Source organism: Stegodyphus dumicola, chromosome X1 (genome assembly GCF_044657685.1).
Source record: "Stegodyphus dumicola isolate Sdum_Otavi_A_Nest chromosome X1, ASM4465768v1".
NCBI classification, from domain to species: domain Eukaryota; kingdom Metazoa; phylum Arthropoda; class Arachnida; order Araneae; family Eresidae; genus Stegodyphus; species Stegodyphus dumicola.
In genome coordinates this window covers 18,140,837-18,158,647 of record NC_140780.1, presented here as the reverse complement: position 1 = coordinate 18,158,647, position 17,811 = coordinate 18,140,837, and the positions used below count along the sequence as shown (strand labels likewise).

The 17,811-nt window shown below is 32.2% G+C and overlaps 1 protein-coding gene across 3 annotated transcripts in view; it reads right to left on the bottom strand.

Moving 5' to 3' along the window:
* Positions 1-2,961: 2,961 nt before the first annotated feature.
* The window catches only part of LOC118186366 (uncharacterized), a 99,015-nt gene continuing 84,165 nt past the window's right edge, over positions 2,962-17,811 (bottom strand). For all 3 annotated transcript variants that reach the window (XM_085808413.1, XM_085808415.1, XM_085808414.1), the window contains exons 6-7: positions 3,310-3,422; positions 2,962-3,202 (exon numbers count right to left, since the gene is read on the bottom strand). In XM_085808413.1, coding sequence (XP_085664539.1) covers positions 3,054-3,202; positions 3,310-3,422 — 262 coding nt within the window. In that variant the 3' untranslated portion in view covers positions 2,962-3,053. The remainder of the gene's footprint in view (positions 3,203-3,309; positions 3,423-17,811) is intronic.

Below are 17,811 nucleotides of genomic sequence, written 5' to 3'. Positions count from 1 at the left end.
CACAATGATATTTCCTTTTGCCGAACTTCGATTCAATAACTTCCACCATTTTATCTTCTCAGACACAGACGTGAACCAAGGAACTCCAGCGAAAGATTTTTCAACGTCAACAGGGTTGCCATACAATACGCAATCGCGCCAAAACCCAGCGCAGAACACATATCGCCACATTTGGTGAAATTAGGGCGTATATCAGAGTTGTACCGAAGGTTTTTGTAAATGTAAGTGTTTGGAATGTACCAAGGAGCATTGATAATTTCTCGTAAGATTTTATTTTGTAGAACTTGTAATTGTTTAATATTGGTTTTATCGCCACATTTGGTGAAATTAGGGCGTATATCAGAGTTGTAATCAAGTGACAAATCTAGCTTCGCCATCTCACCCAACACTCAAAATATAAATGGTAATACTTATTAATTTTCAAATACCTGCGAAAAGCGTTTCAAAACATTTTTTTCTGATTTTTCTAATAAAAAGAACAAGTTCAAAACATAGATATAAAAAATCTCCATTGTTGCCTATCTTAATTTACTCAACAGAGATTGTGTTGAATGGCCTTGGTCTATTTAAAGTACTCGAAGTTTTAATTACTTCTTATGAGTTTTAATTAAGTCTTTTCACCAAGTTTTTTAATTTCCTTAACGTTTTAAATTCTTTGGATTACATGCTATATATTTAAAGGTAAAAATTTTGATTTAAATTTTTCACTGAAGTATTTTATTATTTCACTTATGTTTTCAATTCTTTAAATAAAATAAAATTCTCTTTATTTAAGGCAAAAGATTCTAATTAGAATTTACTTTGTTTTTTCCTTGCTTTGGGGAAGGGCCAGAATTTTCGGGTGAACTATTGCAATTAAAATATACTGAAATGGTTCATCGGCTAATTCTGGATACAGAAAAGCAAGGATTTTTGTAAAAAAGAGATTTCGATTGATTTCAATGTCCCCCCCCCCGACGAAGTGGCACTGAGGTTGATTGAATTCCTCTTCTGTTTTGTTCATTTTTCTTTCAATTTCATTATTTTTTTTTTTAAATTAGAGTATTGCTTGTTTGAAAAGTTCTGTTTTAACATTTTTTTAATTCTTTGTTGCAGTTATAGGAATTATTTGAAACTTATTAATTATTAATTTCAATTTTTGTTCTTTGTGAAAAATTAGTTATAAATTTCTTACTTTGTCTTTACTGATAATTTTTCAGCAACTTAATTCACGAAAATACTAGGCATGTTTATATATTTTTTAAAAATTGTTTTGGAATTATGAAAGCTTTTATATATATATTTGAATAACAAATATTCAAACAACAAATATTCTGTATTCATAAAAAGCTAATATAAATTTAAAATTTAATTAAGAATATATATACATATATAAATAAAGGAGATTTATTTTTATAATTTTGTAGATTTTTCCTTTTTATATTTTCATTTTTAGAGTTTGATCTACTAATGAATTCTTATTTTAATTTTGATATGTTTAGATATTGTGTTAAAACTATTATACATGGTTGGAATTATTAATATTATTGGGGAATTACCTTGCTTTGATTCCAATTTAATTTTAACTTTCTAAGTTTATTTTACTTCAAATCCTGCAGCTATAGCGCAGGATGGATTTAAAAATTTTGGCCTATTATGTTTCTTTTTGCACGTATGTGTACACATGGTGACAATTATTGAACTATATGAAATTAAATGTAAATTATTTAAATGCTGTACCATGACATTTTCAGTTGAAAATGGCAAAATTAACAAGTTGTGTGCACATGCGCATACTAGTTCCCATCATGACCTGCGGTCAACCATGAAGTTTGAACTTCATCACGCAAACTGTTCAGAAGTTATGACAGTTTCATTTCATATAGTTCAATAACTTTCACCCTGTGTGTGTATATATATATATATATATATATATATATATATTATACTGAAATAAAAGGCATAATTTTAAAAGACATGGAATTCTGAATTATATATGGTGCATATATTTGTATGGGTTTTTTATCCATATGGGAAATTTGTGAGGGCACTGTGGGATTTCTTCTGAGCACTTTTATCTGGCCCTCCATTAACAACTAATGATCTTTCATGCTGCTATCAAATCAAAACGTTGATGTCTTTGATGTTCTCTTAGACAAGCACATCGACAGCAGACTAAAATAAATGGTATGAAACTGAGAGTGTCTGTCTTAGAGAAGGGTTTCATTAAGTAATTTCTAAGCATTAAAAACGCAAACAAAGGGGTGAGTCAAACATTTCAAAGTTTCATTTCTTCCTAGATAGATTTTTTTTTTTTTTCAGGGGACCACCAGCGGCCGAGCGGTAAAGTCGCTGAACACTGGTAGTTCGGTCCGAGGTTCGAATCCCGCGAACGGGCTGGCTGCATGGGTGTTTTCGTGGTTTTCCTCATGTGTAACGTGTATACGAGCCAGTTTCCCTTAGAAAGTCCTCCACGAAGGCATTCCTCCCCTTAGGCAGATAGCCCTAGTGTGCTTTGCCATAATTAAGTACACCACACCACATCCTAGATTTTTTCCTAGCCAAACCAATTTATTATTCATTAAACATTAATAAATAGTTTGTTTAATTAGTCTTTCCTTACTTACAAACATTTGCATCTCTATAGAACGGCCCGGTAAAATAACTCTTGGTAGAAGCCAACCATTTGTTTTGCTTCTGAATAGGAGGCTGCAAGAACTCATTAATTAAATGGCCTAGAGTGACACAGTATCAAGTACTCAAAGACTTTGTTCAAGGAATGAGTTTACTGTTGGTAATATTCACTTCATGTAAAGGAGAATTTCAATAATACCTCTCACTCGAGTTACTTTGGTCTATTTTTCCTTGTTTGTAAAAATATTTACAATTTTAAGCTACAATAAAAGTTTCCTTCTTCATCTGGCTTGATTATTTATGAAATCTTTGCAAGCAAGTATCAATCTGTGAAGAAATCTGCAAATGTTCCAGTAAAAAAATTTATTTTATTTGAGGTTTGTCACTTATAACAATGTATAAAAACAAATTTAGCAGTCTTCCAGTCACTAAAATGAGATTTAAATTTTTTTCTCAAGGCCTTGGTCTGACTTCTTGATCCCCTCACACAATGAAGGTGCTTGCCTCAATCGTCTTGCTCTCTTTTTCGACATTGCAATCTGCGAGTCTACAGTCATCTTATTTGAATGTCTTTGACTAGGATGTGTTTCTGAAAACAAAAGATTTTGCTCCTTTATCTAAAGAACGGTTAATAAAAATCTAAAACAAACACAAAAGCAATAGATAAGATGAATAAAATTTAAAAATATGAATTACTTCTTGTTTTCGGGAACGTTAGAAAACTCATAATAAGCAATGGGAGAGTAGCTTCATCATAATAAGGAATTTCCAAAATGTCAGCAATTCTTCTTATGTTATCCAAATTCATACTGAAAAGAAATGGAGGATAAAAGCAATTCAGAAAAAAAATCTACACATTTTTAAGTTATAGAAAATAGTTCTTTGTGTTGCATCAATCTGTAAATAGAGGTACAGTAAAAGCTTAACTATACAGAAAGCTTAGAAATATCAAATGCCAGACATGAAACATTTTTGGATAACCGAGCATAGAAAAAATGCAATTCATGGTCAAAAGGCGAAGTCTATGGAAGAAATTTCTGATCTAAAATTATAAAAACAACTATCTTATCTGTTATCAACTTTAATATCAAAAACCTATATTAAAAAAATATGAAAGTTTAAAGAAAAAATCCATTTCAGTTGTAGGCCTGTTAAAACACATGAAAGTGAAACATCTTATCTGATTATGAAAGTCGGCAGCTAGTTGCCAAACTCATGCCAGTCATTCTGACAGAAGTTTGAAGGAACATATTTTTCTTTAGTTAGAAAATTAACAGATAAAATTTGTTAATATAGCATATAAAAACTTGAAGTTGCTATAATTTTTAATGTATTTGTTTCCAAATGAACTTGCATATCATGCCCATTAATGCACACTTTTCTTGATGTCAGAATTCTACAACTTTGAAAATACTCCATTGCAAGCTGCAGATCTGTAGAAGATGAGTAAAAAAACTTCAGTCTCTCCCCCGGCCCACCAGCGGCCGAGCGGTAAAAGTCACTGAACACTGGTAGTTCGGTCCAAGGTTCGAATCCCACAAACGGGCTGGCTGCATGGGTGTTTTTGTGGTTTTCCCCATGTGTAACATGGAGCCGGTTTCCCTTAGAAAGTCCCCCACAAAGGCATCCCTCCCCTTAGGCAGATAGCCCTTGAGGCTTTGCCGTAATTAAATAACCTAACCTAACCTCACCTCAATCCCTCTCCCCTCCAAAGGTGAAGGGAAAACTGATAAACAGTAATTAACTTCTTCATGAAAACTAAACCTACTTCATGTAGAATCAACTGGATTCGCACAAATCCAAGGCAAAGATCTTATGATTGCGTAATGACATCATGCTTATTGATTAACCCTTTGATGCACATATTATTTTTATAATGTTTTAACTAAAAACTCTAGAAATCGAATATTATAATTCTAGAGACAAATATTATATGAATTATAAAAAAATCTACTCTCGTCCATTGATCTGTGGGTAATGGTCGCACTATGAAACCAGCGCCAGTCTAGGACTTTGCAACTTCCTGAGGTAGTAGGAAAAAACAACTTACCTTTTTCTGGTGTGCATTTCCAATAAAAGACGAAATTTTCAAATGAAAAAAAACTGTATTTAAAAACTGCATTTTATGTCAATTTTTTACATTATTTTAAAAAGTAAAACGTCGGAAAAAATGAAAATTTATGTAATTTTTCTACAGCAGTGAAAACATAATGTACATAATAAGGATGTTTGGATAAATTGATTAAAAAACTGGGTGTTTTTTTTAATGTCAAAGAGCAAAGTTATTTTTTATGAACTGTTCAAAACATGTTTTGTCTTTTTGGCACATGCATAAACTGACATTGCACATTTCACACATATAATCTTGTTTTACAAAATGTACACAACATTTATTTGCATTTTACTAGAATATGTTCTGCATTCTTTACTCCCTTTTCATCTGGCACATGAAATTTGTGGTTTTCATGTTAATAGGAAGAGTTGATCTTTTTCACTTTGGTACGGATCCTTCATTTCTCATTTATATCATACTATTGATTATATTCATTCACAAACACTTGAGTATATTTAAACTGGGGTCACTGTCTGAGAGCATTGGATATATAATTAAGGAGTTTAGAATGTTGACATCACCAAAATGAAAAAATAATTGGTGCCACCTTTTTAAAATTTTTCTATCCACTTCATATAAGCTTTTTAATTGGTCAAAGTAGTCAACATAGCCCATATTTTTGTTGTAATCTATAATTGCCTTTGGACATTGTATCTGAGCTTTCTGTGTAGTTTTTTCTTTCCTTTCTACGGTAGATGGAATAACGGAATTGACTAGGCTAGATAAAATGGTAACACCTTTTGTTTTTCCATTTTAGACAAGTTACTTTGTCATCACTTACTGGCCAGTGGAAGTCATCCAGTTTTAATTTATCTTCAATCAGGGTTTTGGGATTTTTCTTTTTATATTTACAGTTCCACAACAAAATATATTTTTCGTTTCTAAAAACTTTAAAAGTTCATAAGATGTAAAATAACTGTCCATGTAAACACTGTGATTTTTACCGAACAAGAGCTCACTTAACATTTTTATCACTCTTTCACCCAGATTTTTTTTTACTCATTGGGTTTTACCAGTATAAATTTCAAATTTAGAAGCATAGCCGCTTTCATCGCAACACACCCAGACTTTATATCCACGTTTTAGGCAAGTACTGTTTTAGTGAACTTATACCTTTGAAATGAATCATTGATTTGTCAATTGACTGTTTTTTCCTGGTCTAAAGAGACTATCGAACCATTCTGATAAATAAGTCAACAGATGCTGAACTTTATAAAGTTTGTCAAATGGTTTGTCCTCTCTTTCTGGCATTACACTGTTATCGTTCAAATGCTTAACTAAAATCCATAAAAACTTCTTCATTGCCATTTGCTTCTCTAAATAAGAATCAGTATTTCGTTAGTTGACCAGAAATCACGATAGCTAGGGAGTTTTTTTAATTCCCATTAGAATGCTAGGGAGTTTTTTAATTCCCATCAGAATGCTAGGGAGTTTTACAATTCCCATTAGAATGTTTATCCTGAGAAATATCATCATATCCTGAAGAGCTATAGGTGAAAATGGCTTACTTTTTGAGTTGCATATAAGTTAGTTTCAAAAACTAATTTATCTAAGAATGAAATAGTAAAAAAAAAGACAAATATATCAATGAGTTTTGCATCTTCCATAAAGGCGATTTTTTCATTGGGCCATAATCCTCAGAAAATTTGGGAATTAACTACACTTGTTAATTTGATGAACAAGCGAAATCAAAACTGATCAGCCAGAGTATTTCACAAGTGAGATAAAAGCTTATTTTGGTCTTAAAAGAAACAGTATATTTATTTTTACAATTTCCACTCTTGTTTGCAACATGTTACTTATTTTTTTACATAAAAATGTAACAAACTTTTAAGAAATAAAGCTTACGCAGCGCTTATCAAGGAACACTCCAAGTAAAAACGGTTTTAGCTCGGCTCGCTGTTGCCAAACAGCGAATCTTAATAACTATTCAAAACATTACATTATGTTGCCCTTAGGAAATCTTAATAATTATATAGAAACATAAAATTATGTTCCACTACACACTTTTTGTTTTATTCCATGTTATCCGTGCAATTCGGGAAGGACTTGGTAAATTTATATCATCACTTTCATCTTCTATATTTCCATAAGCAGGAAGGAAGGGGGTAAAGGAGGATTTCCCTATCCTCAGGGACCACCAATTCTGGATCTGAAGGTAATTCTTGAGGTAAAGCTAATGTATCAGCTACAGAACTTTGTGAGGCATTTTAAATCCCAACAGTAGCCCCCCCCCAAAAGAAATAAATAAATAAAATATTAATAAAATATTTTAAATTACATTTTTATATGATTTCTATTTTTACTTATAGAAAAATACATTTGCAATAAAATTAAACCACACAAAATAATTTAGAAAATCACAGTACCAGTGCAGGAAGCAAGCATGTTGAGCTCAGAGAAAAATGTCTGGAAAAAAGACATTTTCTCTGGGCAGGTGCATGCATTATTTAGTAATAAAATAACTGTAGTTTCAGAGCCCCTTATATATACAGGTAAAAGTAAACACTCTTACTTGAAAGCAGCAAACACCACCGTGAAAAGCTGTGGTTTCAAGACATGATCACTGAGCCCTAGAGTACTGTGACACAATACTCTAGTGGCTCAGTGGTCACATCCTGAAACCACAAAGCAAATGCCATAAATATACAAAGGTTGTTCATATATGCAGTTTAATTATTGCTATATTTTTATCGTTTATGGCAAAAACGATGTATGATGAATAACATTTGAAATTTTAAGTTGTCCATATTAGTAAACTGAAGTTATTTTGTCTCACTGAAAATTAATTTTAAAAGGCGTCCGATTGGAAGTACTAAGACCTAAAAATGTATGGTTCTGCAGTCATTTTGTGCTATATAGAGGTAAAAGATAAGTAATCAATCGATTTTCACTCAAAATTTCAGAAAGAAGGGGGGAAAATTCGAAAATTGGTGGTTTCAGGGCTGGCCCCTGCACGTCAAGAGGTTAATTTCACTTAATCACATTACTTGGCCAAAGTGTCCTACATGTATTTTATAATGGTTTTACAAGTCTCCCATTTGCTTAATTTTTCAGGTGAGAGAGCTCCTAAAATTTTAGAAAATTCCAGTTAATCAAGCTTTTACTGTACACATTTAACATACCTTTACATAAATATAAGAAAAAATAAATTTAATGATTCAAGAAATTTAAAATACCTTAAATTTAATTACATACTTCTGAATACACAGACTTATAAAAATAAATAACTTAAGCCAGGTTCAAACTGCAGATTTAATTAAAAACTTCAAAAACGTTAAGTTTCAATCAAAAGAATTTCTAACTTCTAAAAAAGGGCTCTCTTCCTTACTATTCAACAGAAGCTCTCATAAAATCTTTTATAAGTGAAAATAGTAAAGTCAAAGATTCATTACCATTCACTTATTAGAGACAACTTAAAGCCTACTAAATTACAACAAATACAGTACAGTACAAAGTTCGAAATCTGGACGGCTGTTATCCGGAATGATCTAAAATCCGGACCTCAAAGCAACAAACTTTTTTTTTTGTATGCTTTATGCATGTGCACTTGATTTTTCCTTCCATAATAAAACATGTGGAGATCTTCACATAAAAATTCTGATTCTTAATTTCACTGAAGCACTAAATAAAATACATTGTTATGAAAAACAATCACATAAGCATAAATTTGCGAGATTAATAATTTGACTCTGCAGCTGAGTGTCTGCTTGGCATACATCTCAAACCGAAACATTCAACTATTTTATTTTTATAAGAAAAAATAATTTAGTATAAATTTGTGTGTTCAATAATTTGGCTGCATATCAGCTTGGTATACATGTGAAACCAAAACATTCTAGATAGAAACATCATTAATTTTACACCTACTAATCTTTTATATAATCTTTTATATGTTGTATGGTTCTAGATCCAGAAAATACCGCTACTGATAGTGAAGAAAGTAACAAAGAAGTTGCTGAAAATGAAAAATTTTCGATTGACAAGTAAGTCGGAATTCTCGATACAGCAGTTACAGGACTTGAACAATGTAACTGAACAAGAGATTATGCCTGTCTACAGAATTAAAGAGAAAGTATTAGCACAAAAATCGAAGCAACTTATATTGAAAGAAATGTTTAATAAAGTAAGCAAATAAATATTAAGCCTCTTTTTTGTAAATTTTGACACATTTTAGATCATAAATGCTTCATTATTTCATAAATCATGATTTCATATTTTTAATTTCTACGTGCCATCTTACTAGATTTAGACTGGTGATCTAATATCCAGAAAAATCTCGAATCCGGAATCACTGAAGTCCTGATGAACACGGATCTCGGACTTTGTACTGTATTTCAATATGTTAATATAAAACTTTTTCACATCCCTAAGTATTAGCGCGCGCACACACACACACACACACACACAAAAGCAACTTAAACAACTTACATTGAAAGAAATGTTTAATAAGGTAAACAAATAAATATTAAGTTTTTTTTTTTTTTTTGTAAATTTCAATACCCTTTAGATAATAAATACTTCATAAATCACGATTTCATATTTTAAATTTTATAATTTTTACATGCCATCTTACTAGACTTAAACTGATGGTCCAATATCCTGAAAAATCCCAAATCCAGAATCGCCAAAGTTCTAACAAATTCGGATTTTGGACTTCGTACTGCATCAAGATCAGATGTATTGCAATTCAGTGGTTCTATAAACCATGCTGGCACCAACAACTTTTTGTTTTAAATACTTTATGGACACACATTTGAAATTTTCTTTTGTAGATAAAACACGTGGAAAGTTTGGATTCTTAATTTTCCTTCGGCACTAAATAAAAACCTTGTTATTGAAGAAAAAATAATTTAGTATGAATTTGTGTGTTCAATAATTTGGCTGCATATCTGCTTGGTATACATGTGAAATCAAAACATTCTAGATAGAAACATCATTAATTTTACACCTACTAATCTTTTATATCCCTGATGCGAACCTTGCAAATCATTATTTATTATACTTTGCTTTCATCACTGCATATTTATCAACACATAACTTGAGTAATGACTCATGCAGGAATGTCCAAACTATTTTCTTTCTTAGTACAAAGCGTATGGTAACCTTTTATGTTGACATTATTTACGCTTGTCAATGATTACAGATTCAAGTTAAATGCGTTAAGAAATATTAACAAGGGATAATTTAACAAAAATTTCTTTCCATATGCTAAAAGTAGATTTTGTTAATGATACTCATAAACCAAAACATTACATTTATTACTATTTCAACTAAGAATAACTGACTTTATTTTCACATAAACCCAGAACAGGCACTAGAGCTCGTACGGCCACAGCGGGCGGCACAGAATTTAGGGAAGACAAGACTTTTGGAATTTAGAGAAGCATCGAGTTACTCAATTAAGTGATGAGAAAATTTTTAGGAAATGCACTGGATCCAAAATTTAGGGGCGGCAAAAATTCAGAACTTAGGGAGGCACTCAGTAGCAGAATTTAGAACCATCAGAGACTGAATCAGGCGGTAAAATATCTAGCACCGGCTCTCAGTAAGCCTAAGTCTATGTAGGAATTTATTTATTCATGACTCGGATAAGCATGTACAAGAAATAGTAACTTAAGTATATGTATACAATAAGTAATAGCATAAGTATAACATGTAACTAAATTACAGTCAAAAGTTCTTAATCTGGACTTGTCGGGATTTCAGCGATTCTGGATTATTGATCATCAGTTTAAATCTGGTAAGATGGCATGCAGAAATTATAAAATTAAAAATATGAAACCGTAATTTATGAAATAAAGAACAATTATGATCTAAAGGGTATCAAAATTTACAAAAAAAAAAAAAAAAAAAAAAGGGCTCAATATTTATTTGTTTATTTTATTAAACATTTCTTTCAATGTAAGTTGTTTAAGTTGCTTCGTTTTATGTGATAATACTATCTCTTTAATTCTATAAACAGACATAATTTCTTGTTCAATTACAAAGTTCCGCTGTTCAAGTCCTATAATTGCTGTGTCGAGAATACCGACTAATTTGTCAATCGAAAATTTTTTGTTTTCAATAACCTCGGTGTCACTTTCTTCGCTATCGGAAGCGAATTATAATGATGAGGAATTTGATTTAAATCATACCAATGACGGAGTACATCGAGATGAAATACTACATTTAGTAAGGAATTATAAGAGAAATAAAATAAAAACATCTGCCCTGAAGATAAGGATAGTGCTGACAGATCAATTTCCAATTCATTTCGTGCCGCGGCATCCCCCCCCCAAGCTTATTACTTTTTGAAGGCTGTTATTACAGCAGTTTTATGAAAATTAAAGTTTGAACTTTCGATTTTGTTAAAACGAATTTCTAATTTTTTGGCTGCAACAGGATCTACAAAGCAAACACATATTTCGATGTCCATTACACAAAAGGTGGAATTGCTGGAAAAAAAAAAAAAAAAGGATATAGGTATACCTGTCTCCAAATTATGCCAGGAGTATGGCACTGGGAAGTCAACTGTATATGACATAACAGAAGAAGGAATTTTATGAACTTTTTGTGGTCTCCGACACCCCAATTGCAATTATTAACAGGAAATTTATTCACTATGCTAAAAGTGATGATCATGACAAAGTGATGATTGAATGGGTCAGACAGCATCACAGCGAGGCCATGCCATTTACGTGTCCAATGCTAATGACTCAAGCCAAAATATTTCATGAAGAAATGAACTTAAAACCTCAGTGCACATATTTGACAGGTTGGTTAACCAAATTTTAAAATCACCATGGTATAAGGCAATTAAAAGTATCAGGTGAAAAAGCTTTGGTTGATACTGAAGCTTCTATACTATTTGCAGATGAATCCATTGAACTGATCGATAGTGAAAAGTAAGCTAAATTTACAATGTTGAAGAAACTGGTCTTTTTCTGGTGAAATACCTTCGCGAACTCTACAGAAAAGGCTCCAACTGGTGTCAAAGATTCCAAAGCAAGACTAACAATTTTAACATTCGCAAATGCTGCAAGAACGCACAAGTGTAAACTTTTCTTAATTGGAAAAAATACACTACCTAAAGTATTTTAAGGAGTAAAGATTTTCCCCGTTATATATCATGCAAATAAAACAGCATGAATGACACAAGCGTTAATGAATGATTGGTTTGAAAATTATTTCATACCCGAGGCTTGACAAAATTTGCATTCAGTCGCTTTACCTGATGAAGCAAAAATTGTCCCAATTGTAGGTAACTGTTTGGCTCATATTTCACCTATTTTAAGTGTAAGATAATATATCCGTATTATTCTTTCCTTCAAACGGTACGTCCAATCATTCAGCCTATGGATATTGGAATAGTGCGCATGCTGAAATGGAAATATAAAGTAGCATTTTAAAAATCCCTGTTAAATTTCTTGAATAATGGGCAAGACTATTCAAAAAATTGTCAAATACAGAGTTAGCATAAATGATTCATTTGCTTTGAAAAAGCTATATTTTCAAAAGTATTTCTCGTACACACATGAAAGGTATATTAAAAGAACCACAAGCTCACCGAGTTTATACACACTCTACAAATATTCAGTATGTTACCATTTGGTGACACAACACATCCATACGATAGTCGAGCTCATTCCATACATTTTGTAGCATATTTGTCCAGATGTTCCTCCTTTTAATTGACCAGATGTTCTGAATACTTCAAAAAACTGTCTGGAAGTTTTTGCATCAACGGCTGCATTTCAAACCATACCATGTGTAGCTCCCGCAACAATCAAAGCCAGAGGATTACGCTCTTCAACTAGACTTTTGCGTCAACATGCATGAAGCATCGGAGGACAAAAATTTCGCCACTAAGTTGATATTTAACGATGAAGCAATGTTCCACTTAGCCGGGAAACTTCGTGAAATAGTGGGGGAAAAAAAAAAAACTGGGGAGTTTGCGGTTCTTTTCATATATTTTTCATATGTATATGCATAATCCTTTTAAAAATATAGCCCTTTCAAAATTAATTAATCATTTATGATAGCCCTGTATTTTAACATAAAAATCTGCTGTGTGGAGCATAGCAAGATCATGGGAGGATGTGTCTCCAGACACTTTAAAAAATGCTTGGCAAAATTTATGGCGAGCTACCATAAAGGTTGAAGTTGATGAAGCTGATAGCTGCGAATTGGAAGGTTTTCGGATATCACAAACCAAAGGTGAAATTTTCCAATTAATGTATTTTGTAAAGAAATATGGAAAAGCAATAATAAATGAAGATATAATAGAAGTTTTAAATTATGATGAAAATGCTGTGATCATCATTTAATAGATGGCAAAATCTGTAGTATGGTTCTAGATCCAGAAAGTACTGCTACCGATAGTGAAGAAAGAAACAGAATGGTTACTGAAAACGAAAAAATTTCGATTGACAACTTAGTCGGAATTCTCGACACAGCAACTACAAGACTTGAACAGTGGAACTTTGTAACTGAACAAGAAATTATGCCTGTCTATGGAATTAAAGAGAAGGTATTAGCACAAAAATACAAAGCAACTTAAACCATTTACACTAAAAGTAATGTTAAACAAATAAATATTAAGCTTTTTTTTGTAAATTTTGATGCCCTTTCAATCATATATGCTTTATTATTTCATAAATCACGATTCATATTTTTAATTCTATAATTTCTACATGAAATTTTACTAGATTTAAACTGATGATCTAATATCCAGAAAAATTCCAAATCCAGAAACACCGAAGTCTCGACAAGTCTGTATCTTGAACTGTATATTATCAAAATAAATTTAGTCAGGGGAACAGGCTTCTAATATTTTAATTATTGGTAGAAACAGCTGCAAAGGTATGGTGGCCGAATTTTTTTTTGAAAAAAGGAAGTCTAGAATTTTTGAAAGGATAATGACTTGTATTCATGTTACCTGTAAGAAAAAGACAAAAACTCCCATGCAGACAGCCTATTTGCTGGGATGTGCATCCAAGATGAATTAAGAGTGTTCAGAAGTATCAATTATAAATAATCATATTCAGCAGCACTATCATTTATAATTCTATTCAGTCTATCACTTACAATTATATTCTTATACTATATTCACTTTGTAGTGGGCATGCATTTCTAAAACTTATTACTCAGTTCCCTAAGTGCAGCTAGTGATAATTTTTTTTTTTTTTTACTTCATTTCATCTGAGCTTTACATTCAATACTTAGTCTATTTATTATCATATAAAGTGCAAACTATTTGTAACATGCTACACTGACTTCCAGAATTTCTTGTAGTCTGACCTAATTAAAGAAATTTTGATCTAATTTTGTCATTCTTTCAATGTATGTTAACATATATTAAGAGTAAAAATATGTACCTCCCGCTTTTAACCTCTTCATTGTCATACATCAATCAATTCCAAATTTTTTAAACTGAATTTTGAAAATATGGAAAATTACCGGATGAACTTTAAGGCAGAATTCTTTATTATTTACCATTTTCTAACAGCCTACCTATAGAATATTACCAGCTGAATTTTTTACTATGATGTATTTTTAGACAAGGAGATGCGGATACACTGTTTTCAAAAAAATGAGATTTTGATGTTTGCAGATCTTCTTTATAAGTTACTTGAGGTTAACTTCATAAAAGTTACGGGAAAAAATGGGATATAGGGGAAAACAAAATGGTAATTTTCTAATATTACATCAGCATCTAAATCTAAGAGAAAAACAGATCACTAAGGTTAACACCGGTGGTCTTCTATCAATGTCAATTCGGGGGTAAGAATAAAAGGGTTCCCCAACAAAAGCCCACGTGACCAAAGGCCCCCCCCCAAAAAACCCACTGTGATAATTACCCATACAACAAATCCCCACATCGATAAAAGTGACCATTGATAAAAGGTCACATAATCAAAAGGACACGATTTTTATCACCGTAAAATGTATTTGTAATTTTAATTATAATAAATGGAGTATTCAGATCTGAATTTTAATGTCTAAAAAATATGTCCATTTGTATATTTTATCACTACTTTATTTGTTTATTTTATTTGGAAGAAAAAATGTCTGCTTTCTGATTAAGTGATTAGCTATAATGTTTTGATGGTAAATCTGAAAATCCATTTTATTACTTATTTAACCTTGGTGTGTGTGTGTGTGTGTGTGTGAAAATGAAAAATAGCATTTTGAGATTCCTCACGTGCTACATTTAAATAATATGGCCGAGATTAAATATAATTATGTTTTATTATTAAACTATTAAAGGTTTTAATTAAAAAACACTTAGATTTTTTCTTCTTTTTTGGTTTTTAGCATAGTTAAAACAATTTTATGTAATTATGCACAATGAAAACTTGTTTAAGAGATATTTTACTCTTTACTTTAGACTGAGTATCAGCAGAACTAATCAACTTAATGGCACGCTTAATGAAATGGCCACAAATGGCTAAACTCTGACAGCAGAAGTTGATGTAGCCAATACTCGCACTCGCTTTCGAGCTCAAAAGCTTCGCCTTAAATACTTTTAACTCATTTGCATTCTAAACACATTTACCTACTAACTGATTTAGATTCTGGTGAGGAAGCGGAAAGTAGAATTGGCAGTACAGGTTGAAATAACATATTAACAGGATAACAATATCTCCCTTCTTCCAGCATGCCTTTGTGGTGAAACAGTTAGCACACTTGGCATGTATTCAAGAGGTCCGGGTTTGAGTCCCTGCAAAGGCATTGCTCATTTTTTCACGTCTCCAACACCAAAAAAGTCCTAATAACTCTACAGTGGCACCAGAACTAAAAAAAAGTGGTGGATGATGATTCTTCCCCACCAGGATTTGGCGACTGGGTCCCTTAATCCCCAGTTGCTCTTTAAAAGGGGGAATTTTTCCCGCCTAGTCAGTTCCATGTGTCAACTAGCTCCACTATGCCTGCAGTTCAGATTTTTTTAACTTGCAGCCCTATGGGGAAAAACTGGTTTTGGAGACTGGTCTGCTACGTCAGTTGTCTCCTTTTAGGTCAGATAAACCCCAGTGGGCTCTTTAGAGACCAAATTTGAATTATACCTTACTTCTGTTTAATGAATTATTCTTAGGACAAACCTTAAAAACTGGAGAAACATTTAATGCTAGAAAACTTGTTTTCTGGCATTAAATGAAAACTCGTTCAACTCGCATGAAAACTCGCATTAAATAGAAACTCGTTCAATAAGGGAAAAAAATATTCAAAACGTAGCTCCATAATTATGCATTTTTTTCCTACTGGATCGCCTATATACGAGGTTTATAAGAAATATTTTCAAGTTATGCGGCCACTATTTCTGTTTTGTCAGAATATGAAATTCGTATTGGGAAAACAATGCATTTCGAGGTGAAGAAAATGACCTTAATTTGATATTTCTTCTAAATAATAGTTTTATATGAAATGTGTTTCTTTTTCTTAATCTAGATGAAACAATATTTAACATACAATAACAGCATAAAACTTATGAAAGAAGTGTTCTTTGTAATTCTGCTGAAGAGATTCTGGAATACGCTTTTAGTATATTTGACAAAACATATTTTCTTCTCACTGTACCTTTTGGTACATGATATGTTTACACTAAAACTGATTTATTAGCTTTATTGACTTGAATGCTGATCTGAGTTACAGTCTACCAGTTACACAGTTTTTCACAATAATTTGAAGACAGTTAACTTAACAGTGGGATAGTTTTGGTAAAATAAATTTAACTTTTTCTATAGCTTCCATACAGGAAAACACCAATCAGCAAAATATTATGCTTTAATCTGTTTAAAAGTTCCATTCATTTATGTTCACACTTTGCTAATCGATTTAGAAAAGTGCAAAAAGGCTACCTTTTTAAACGGATTGATGCCTTCATGGAGGATGAGCATAAAACTAATCATTTGGGCAGTTACAAAACTTTTGTCTAGCTATCAATGTTTAGTTGTGTGTGTTATTTCATCACAAGTGAGACTTTTATGCTAAGGATACTTACTTTCGAGATGTCAATGATAATCCTCATGTGCTTTTTGCGAAATCAATTAACTGAACATTTGAGAAGTTTGCATTAAAAAAGTATTATGGATTGCAAACTTATCATAAACTACTGCTCATCTTTCTCAAAAATCAATTTTCTTGAACTTGAATAGAATTTGTACATAATGTCAAATTTTTGAAAAATTAATGGATAGATTTTTAAAGAATTATGATATGAGTATACATTTATGACAGAGAAAGAGATGTACCATTCACTCAAAAGTCATTTTGTGAACCCATGACTTATCAGTAAAGCTCATAGTGCAGGGATGTCCAAAACCCATGTTGTGATGCTAAACTGAAAATGATTCTAATGTGGAATATTATTCCCTCTCTTAACCAGACAGGTTATGCACTGTGAAGGTATACTAGACAGAAGGAAACTGAGGAGTTCCAGTGGCAATCAATCCAACCCATGCAGCAAGGCAGGTTTCATATTTAGGATGGTTGTTTCAGGGGATTATTGGAGTGAAACTGCCACCCTAAAAGCATCCCAGGCATGCTCTATATGGTTAATGTCAGGCAAACTGGCTGGTCAAACCATGTAAAAAATATCCTTATTTTTTAGGTAATCATTGACCACATGATGCCTATTTCGACGAGTGTTGTTCTTCATTAACAGAAACAGCATGAACTGTGCAACTGAAAAGACGAACATAAGGATCTCCAAGATCTCCTCATAGTGTCCGAGTTTGTCGGATACATGCAGCAGTGTACAGCCGTTTAACATAATGCCTGCCCAAACCATTATGTGTTTTTCATTGTAATGATCCCTTTCCCTATTGAGTACGAATGGCATTGTGCTTCAGGATCTCTCTAGATACAGGTACGCTGAGAATAAGGGTCTTGCACCATGCTACATGTGCTCTCTTGTGTGCTGCTGAGAGCAGGAAACAGTGAGTCTTCTGGCATAAATCCATATCTCATGAAGCCTTCGGGCAACTGCAGGCAGTGAAACTCAAGATTCTAGTGGCAACATACAGATCATTTGAAAGATGTCTATCTGGAGCAGTTTCGTGTCACCGCACTGAAAGTGCCAAATAATAATAATCATATGTCAC